Source organism: Piliocolobus tephrosceles, chromosome 15 (assembly GCF_002776525.5).
Source record: "Piliocolobus tephrosceles isolate RC106 chromosome 15, ASM277652v3, whole genome shotgun sequence".
In the NCBI taxonomy this organism is placed as follows: Eukaryota; Metazoa; Chordata; class Mammalia; order Primates; family Cercopithecidae; genus Piliocolobus; species Piliocolobus tephrosceles.
This window is the reverse complement of record NC_045448.1, coordinates 69,927,530-69,935,959: the sequence shown is the minus strand read 5'-3', so window position 1 is coordinate 69,935,959 and position 8,430 is coordinate 69,927,530. Positions and strand designations below refer to the sequence as shown.

Sequence of the window (8,430 nt, the reverse complement as noted above, 5' to 3'; positions counted from 1 at the left end):
GACGGAGTCTTGCTCTGTCGCCCAGGCTGGAGTACAGTGGCCGGATCTCAGCTCACTGCAAGCTCCGCCTCCCGGGTTTACGCCATTCTCCTGCCTCAGCCTCCTGAGTAGCTGGGACTACAGGCACCTGCCACCTCGCCTGGCTAGTTTTTTGTATTTTTTAGTAGAGATGGGGTTTCACCATATTAGCCAGGATGGTCTCGATCTTCTGACCTCGTGATCCGCCCGTCTCGGCCTCTCAACTTTTTTTTTTTTTTTTTTTTTTAAATGCCAAACTTAAAAAATAAAACTGGGAGTGAGGAACAGCCAGTAGGCAAAGGTGAAAATCAAAAAGCAATTAAAAAAAAAAAATCCAACAATACCAGTGCAAGTACTCCAAGGAGAGTTTATCAAGCACTTGCCTTTTGACTTACACCAAAAACTAAATTTGGTTAGGCACATGCTGATTTACTCATCTTTCCTTTCTTAGGGATATTAGGAATTTTATAAGCATTCAATGGATTTATAAGGTGTTTGGCTTTTGTATCTAAGAAATAAAGGTTAAGTCATTTGTTCAAAATTCAGAAAAGGAGAATAGTGATTTCCTAAGTACTGATTCAGTTCACTGTTACTAAGGTAGTTATATTTATTTATTTATTTTATTTTTGTTTTTTGGAGACAGGGCCTCCCTCTGTCCCAGGCTGCAGTGCTGTGGTGCGATCCTGGCTCACTGCAACCTCTGCCTCCTGGGCTCAAGTGATCCTCTTGAGTAGCTGGGACCACAGGTGTACACCACCACACCCAGCTAATTTTTTAAATTTTTTTTAGAGACAGGGTTTTGCTATGTTGCCCAGGCTGGTCTCAAACTCCTAAGCTCAAACAATCCACCCACCCAACCTTCCAAAGTGCTGAGATTATAGGCATGAGCCACCGTGCTTGGCCCTAACGTAGTTTTAAAAGATAGAGAATGTATACCACAAAACCAATGGGAATTTTATTTTTAGCTTTTTAAAATTAAAAGTTCTAAATTCTTAAGATGCGGCTGCAACTAATTGTCTTGCTTTTTTGTGATGTTGCAGGCTTATACCAGCCAGTTTGTATCCCTTGTGATGTTCGCCCTTATGATGTGTGATGATCGGATCTCCATGCAAGAAAGACGCAAAGAGATCATGCTTGGATTGAAACGGCTGCCTGGTACAAAGATGCTCATATATTATACTTTTGTTGTCCTAAGGGAGTGGGTAATAGATAAAATTCTCTTCTTATCCTTGAAGCAAGTCAATAAGATCTTTCTACTTTTGCTCCGATGTATCAAAAAAAAAAACCCATACTGATTGATAGCACAGAGGAATAGAAACAGTGGTCTTTTGTTGGTTGCTACCAATATATTGTTATTTTATTTGTTTGGTTTATTGTCCTTTTTTGCTAATATTACTTCTTAGATTTGATTAAGGAAGTACTGAGCATGGATGATGAAATTCAGAAACTAGCAACAGAACTTTATCATCAGAAGTCAGTTCTGATAATGGGACGAGGCTATCATTATGCTACTTGTCTTGAAGGGGCACTGGTAAGTTTTCTCAGTTCTAATTAATGTCAGTCCATTGACCTGCAGACCTGACACACAGTCATACTTTTACATTAAATGCTTGAAATAGGTGGAACTTTTAAAAGTACTTCTATATTTATGCATTGTGGACTGTTTACTTTGAGAAAGTACAACAGAGAACTCTTCAGAAGTGAAAATCAAAAAGAGTACATTTTAGCATGATAAACTTGGATTTAGCAAGTAACTTGGGTTAATTTGTTCAAATATGAATAAAGATTAAATTCTCTAGATAAGAAATTTAATTGAGGTCAGGCTGGGCACAGGGGCTCACGTCTATAATCCCAGCACTTTGGGAGTACATGGCAGGTAGATCACTTGAAGTCAGAAGTTCAAGACCAGCCTGGCCAACATGGTGAAACCCCCATGTCTACTAATAATACAAAAACATTAGCTGGATGTGGTAGCACATGCCTGTAATCCCAGCTACTTGGGCGGCTGAGGCAGGAAGATCACTTGAACCTAGGAGGTGGAGGTTGCAGTGAGCTGAGATCACACCACTGTACTCCAGCCTGGGCGATAGAACGAGACTCTGTCTTTAAAAAAAAAAAAAAAAAGTTATCCAGAAATATGAATATGTTCATGATAATCTAAAATCTTTAAAAAGTACTTGTGGAGCTTTAAAACTTCGAATTACTTGTTGATAATATGGAAATAGCGATCTATTAACTTGTTAGATATATTTATAGATCAGTGGTCCTTTAATACTTTTGGATAAATAGACGGTGACTTGACATATCAGATGCTTTGTGTAATATTTACTTAAACATGGATTTTTGAAAAGTGTACTGAAGACACATCTGGTTCTTTCCTATTAGAAAATCAAAGAAATTACTTACATGCACTCTGAAGGCATCCTTGCTGGTGAACTGAAACATGGCCCTCTGGCTTTGGTGGATAAATTGATGCCTGTGATCATGATCATCATGAGAGATCACACTTACGCCAAGTGTCAGAATGCTCTTCAGCAAGTGGTTGCTCGGCAGGTAAGTCGGGGGACTGTGAGAACACCTTGGGGTTCAAAGAGAGGAGTTATGCTAGCTTATTTGAATGACTTACAAATCATGTTTACACATGTTAACTCATTTACTTTGGAATACAGCCTTTGAGGTTTACTTGTGAGGAGTCAGATACTTAGAGTTATTTTTTTTTTTGAGATGGAGTCTTGCTCTGTCACCCAGCCTGGAGTGCAGTGGCACAATCTTGGCTCGCTGCAACGTCTGCCTCCTGGGTTCAGGCGATTCTCCTGCCTCAGCCTCCCGAGTAGCTAGGATTACAGGTGCACTCCACTACGCCTGGCTAATTTTGTGTTTTTGGTAGAGATGGGGTTTCATGTTGGCCAGGCTGGTGTTGAACTCCTGACTTCAAGTGATCCACCTGCCTCAGCCCCCCGAAGTGCTGGGATTGCAGGCGTGAACCACCACTCCCGACCCGGATACTTAGAGTTTTGAGAAGACCAACGTCATAGATCTCATATTGAACAGAACCAAGACCAGAACTGAGGTCTTGGTCTCCACATCCTGTCTTCTTTCAGTTAACATATGCTGCTTCTTTTTAATTTAATACTTTTAAAACATTTAAAAATGTATTTAAAAATATTTTTAAATATATATTTCAGCTGGGTGCAGCTGCACATGACTGTAGTCCCAGCTACTCTGGGGACTGAGGCAGGAGGATCACTTGAGTCCAGGAGTGAGACCCTGTCTCTAAAAAAGTAAATAAAATAAATTTTAAAAAAATACACATGATATATTTCAGGGGAAATCTAACATCTAGGTTTTATTTTAATATTATATAATGGAGTTTTCTTCACATCAGTTGGCTTTATATATAAATTCCAAAAGATAGTATTCCCTAAGCACAATGTGGTGGTAATGAACTTGAGCTTTGAAGTTAGGCAAACCTGCAGTCAAGTACTAAGCCTGATATTTCTTAGTTGCATGAGTTTAAACAAATTGCTGGATCCCATAAAGCTTCTGTTTCGTTGACTATAGGTAATAACATTCAGATTTATTACATAGGAATTTAAAGAAGTCTGTCAGTGAGGCTTCATGTGGATTATGCAGTGCAGTTTTTGCACATTCATAAGCTATAGCCCTGCCTTTGCCTACCAGTGATGTTGTCTATGTGTGTGATTTTCTTTCCTAGGGGCGGCCTGTGGTAATTTGTGATAAGGAGGATACTGAGACCATTAAAAACACAAAAAGAACGATCAAGGTGCCCCACTCGGTGGACTGCTTGCAGGGCATTCTCAGCGTGATCCCTTTACAGTTGCTGGCTTTCCACCTTGCTGTGCTGAGAGGCTATGATGTAAGTCATCTACCACTGCAGAAATCTTGGGATGGTTTTTTACCTGGATACATTCTGATTTTTTTCTCCTAAATTTTTAACAATAGTGTTTGAGAAATATCTGTCACCTGTTATATTTTCATGGCCCAATTTGTAGGTTACATCACAACATCTTCTTACCCATAGAACTTGAAGGAACTTGAGGTTCACCTCCAAGATTGTGACTGACCTTGGGTAGTCGCCACCTGTTTTCTTAATATAACCCCATGCCTCTTACTAGGGCAGCTGTTGGCATTTGGCAAGACTGTTCTTTTTTGTTTGGAACTGTCCCACACATTGAAGACTTTTTAAGCGTTCCTGGTTTCTCAGACATTGTGGCAACCAAAACATTGTGCTTTTGTTTTTACTGACCCCTATGAGGGCTACTACTTCTGTAGAGGACCACAGTAGCTCTTTCTTTGTGAACTGGCAGCTTTAGCATACTTTTTCCTTACCAATTTCAGTTTTTTTCAGGACACATTATGTGATTATATTTTCTAATCTAATTCTTTGTAGTCTGTAATAAAGATGGTTAATGATCGTATTGTTTTCGGTTTTTATAAACAAAAATAATTTGCTTATAGCAACCCCCCTTGCCTAGTCTGTATAATCTCTCAAATCTTGCTTTTTTTTTATTTTTGCAGGTTGATTTCCCACGGAATCTTGCCAAATCTGTGACTGTAGAGTGAAGAATATCTGTACAAAATGTACGAAACTGTACGATTAAGCAACACAAGACACCTTTTGTATTTAAAACCTTGATTTAAAATATCACCCCTTAAAGCCTTTTTTAGTAAATCCTTATTTATATATCAGTTATAATTATTCCACTCAATATGTGATTTTTGTGAAGTTACCTCTTATATTTTCCAGTAATTTGTGGAGGACTTTGAATGATGGAATCTATTGGAATCTGTATCAGAAAGATTTTAGCTATTCTTTTCTTTAAAGAATGCTGGGTGTTGCATTTCTGGACCCTCCACTTCAATGTGAGAAGACAGTATAGTATGTTTCTAAAAATTTGTGCTTGTTTCACCATGCTTCATTCAGACCAGTGAAAGAGTAGTGCATTTAATTGGAGTATCTAAAGCCGGTGGCATTGTATGCTCATAGTTGGACAGTTAGGGAAGGTTTTGCCAAGTTATATAAAGAGAAGCTGTGATTTAGTTTGAAATTTTTTCTGTTTTGTTTTTAAATCAAACTGTAAAACTTAAAACTGAAAAATTTTCTTGGTAGGATTTATATCTAAGTTTGGTTAGCCTTAGTTTCTCAAACTTGTTGTCTGTTACCTGTAGGTGGAAGAAATTTAGGAAGCAAAATATTATAGTAGTGCATTGGTGGGTCTCCAATCCTTAACATATTTGCACAATTTTGTAGCACAAAATTTAAATTTGAGCTGCTTTCGACAACTGATAATATGATTTTAAATTTGAAGATGGGATGTGTACATGTTGGGTATCTTACTTCTTTGTGTTTTCATCTCCTAAAAATGGTTTTTATTTCCTTGTATCTGTAGTCTTTTATTTTTTAAATGACTGCTAAATGACATATTTTATCTTGTTCTTTAAAATCACAACACAGAGCTGCTATTAAATTAATATTGATATATTCAGTATTCTCTTCAACTTTGTCACAAGGAAGAATTTCCTATAGTTAATTTTAACTTTCCTTCACTGCATTGTTGCATAAAACTAGTCTCTTAGTGCCAGTTTGGAAGTTATTTGTGATTGTTTGGAAGATTTGCAGGTCGTTGACCTCATCATTTCCAGTATATGTGGTAGGCTAAGCTCAGAAAAAGGTATGTATGCTTTACACTGATAGCCACCAAATTTAGTATTACATTCTAGGTATTTTTCTCTCTGTATTTTCCGTGCTCTACCCCTGAAATATATTTAGGAATAAAGAAGATATAAATAAAGTGATACTGGGGTATGTTCAGCTTATAGGTATCAGAAATGAAAGTTGACAATTTGGATTAAAATATTTAAAGTAGAATACTATTATTTGATATCCCCAAAATTGTGAGTAATGATTTCTTCATGGAGCTTTTCTGGCCAGATCTTCGGGGCTATAGGAGAGTGTGTCTGTTTTTGGTGAAGTCCTTCTTTTTCAAAGGTTTTTACTTTTAAATTGTGAAGGTAAGCTATTTAGCACAATTATTTAAGTAAGCTAAGTCTTTTCCTTCCTTCCTTTTCTCATTTGAACTTCTTGGTGAGGTTAAAATTTTCTAATAGTTATTGTTGTTGCCAGAGAAGCATAGAATTCTGCTTGTGTATTAGGGTTAGAGAAAGATTTGTTATATTTTGAGGTAATTTGGAAGGACTTTCATACATGGTGACTAGAAACCTTATCTTTTTAAGAATAAAATAGGGTCACTATTTACATTATATATATATATATATATATATATAGCTATTATAGCTATATTAATCTACTTTAATTGTTTCTAAGATTATTTTGTGTAAGTCAGCTAGTATGTGTATAGTATCATTTCTTATTTACAAACATGATTCATGTGGGTTTGTAGCATTTCTTATAAAGTTTGATTCAGCATTCTAAGTTAAAACTAATGTGTGAAATCAATCATTAGCATGCATAATCTCTGTCTCCCTCTCTGTGCGTCTTTCTATAAAGCACATGTGTACACACACACACACACACACACACACACATACTGAAAGCTAGGGTAAGTTCTAAACTGAATATTGAAAACTAAAATTAAGAACAAAGAAGTGATATTTTCCAAACAAACATGGATTCTCTGCCGGGTGCAGTGGCTCAGCCTGTAATACCAGTCTCCACTTCGGGAGGCCGAGGTGGGAGGATTGCTTGAGCTCAAGAGTTTGAGAATAGCCTGGGCAACATGGTGAGACCTGGTCTCTACAAAAATATTTTTGGCCGGACGCTGTGGCTCACGCCTGTAATCCCAGTACTTTGGGAGGCTGAGGCAGACAGATCACGAGGTCAAGAGATCGAGACCATCCCGGCCAGCATGGTGAAACCCCATCTTTACTAAAAATACAAAAATTAGCTGGGCGTGGTGGCACGCACCTGTAGTCCCAGCTACTTGGGAGACTGATGCAGGAGAATCGTTTGAACCCAGGAGACGGAGGTCGCAGTGAGGTGGGATTGCGCCACTGCACTCTAGCCTGGCAACAGAGCAAGACTGTCTCAAAAAAAAAAAAAATTTTTTTTAAAAATTGGCTTGACATGGTGGCTTGCGCCTGTAGTCTCAGCAACTTGGGAGGCTTAAGTAGGAGGATCACTTGCGCCTGGGAGTTTGAGGCTACTGTGAGCTGTGATTGTGCCACTGTGCTTCAGCTTGAGTGACAGAGTGATACCCTCCTGACTCAAAACAAAAAACATGGTTTCTCCTTCTCTCCTGTCTTCTTACTCTCTATCCCATTTGAGTAGTGATTTTTAAATGCTTTTATAAGTTCTTAACATAAAAGAGACATTGTAATGAGGCACACTACTAAAGTGACCATGCCCAGTTAAAACCAGTGTAATATAGGATAAGAAAATCTGATTTTTCAAAAAAGATACTCTACATAAAGAATCCTTCATATAAAAAGTTCTTTTTTGTACTACATTTAAAGTTTTAATTCACTCATGTATAACTGAGAATTCCTTACCCTCTGAGCCCTTTTTAGGCAGGGAGGCATGTCTGTCATCTAGCATGTGGCCCAGTAAATGATTATTACATTGGAATCAGTTTTTCAATCTTTTTAAAAAAATTCTATGCTGTAAGAATAAAAGATAAAGGGAAAAATTAATGTTAACTATTATTAGCTTATAACTATGTCAACAAGTGTTTATTAATACCTATTATGGGATAGTCTCTGTGGTAGGCATTGAAAATTACATCATCTTTAAAGCAGTGTTTGTCTCCAGGTGGACTCATCACCAGCAAAGACTAGGTTCATTGGAAGGCATAGGGTGAGAGAATGGAAAGATGGAGTGGAGGTGGGTTGTTAAAGTGCTGTGAGTGATTTTGTCTGCTTGAATAATGGTCCATGTTTGGGGGCATATTGTGTTTCATAAGAAGTGAAAGGTTTTTGCAAAGTAAGCTACAAATGACCCATAAATCTGTAAACAACAGTCCTTAATATGCAAAGATGAAAAACAAGCATTACTGCTACCCAAAGAGAACTGGTGCTTGGTGATGTGCAGATGGGGCTGTTGGTTAAGAGAGCTATTACAGGTTTTCTCTCTTAGGTTTCATAGGAGGTAATTTCTGAGGTGAGATTGTTTTATCGTTTTGAATACAGATCTCTTGTTCTGAGTTAGTTCTGAGGATGGGAGGAAAGGAGTTTTTTTTTGGTTTTGTTTTTGTTTTGCTTGTTTGTTTTGTTTTGGTTTTTTTTGGCTCCTTAGTAATACTCCTCTGATGTTTATTTTTATTCTTCTTCAAAGAAAGGAAACCAACTGAAATGTTTGCTTTAACAAACATTTTAGGAAGTTCTTTGGGTTTTTTTCTCCCTTTTAAAAAAATTAGGATATACCATAGCAACAAA

General features: G+C 37.5%; 1 protein-coding gene across 2 annotated transcripts in view; it reads left to right on the top strand.

The window, feature by feature from the left end:
- The window catches only part of GFPT1 (glutamine--fructose-6-phosphate transaminase 1), a 63,160-nt gene extending 57,639 nt beyond the window's left edge, over nt 1–5,521 (top strand). The window contains exons 15-19 of one of the 2 annotated variants that reach the window (XM_023224003.3): nt 1,059–1,173; nt 1,422–1,549; nt 2,404–2,571; nt 3,734–3,895; nt 4,558–5,521. In XM_023224003.3, coding sequence (XP_023079771.1) covers nt 1,059–1,173; nt 1,422–1,549; nt 2,404–2,571; nt 3,734–3,895; nt 4,558–4,602 — 618 coding nt within the window. In that variant the 3' untranslated portion in view covers nt 4,603–5,521. The remainder of the gene's footprint in view (nt 1–1,058; nt 1,174–1,421; nt 1,550–2,403; nt 2,572–3,733; nt 3,896–4,557) is intronic. The other variant, XM_023224004.2, reaches the window with a different exon arrangement.
- Nucleotides 5,522–8,430: the final 2,909 nt, after the last annotated feature.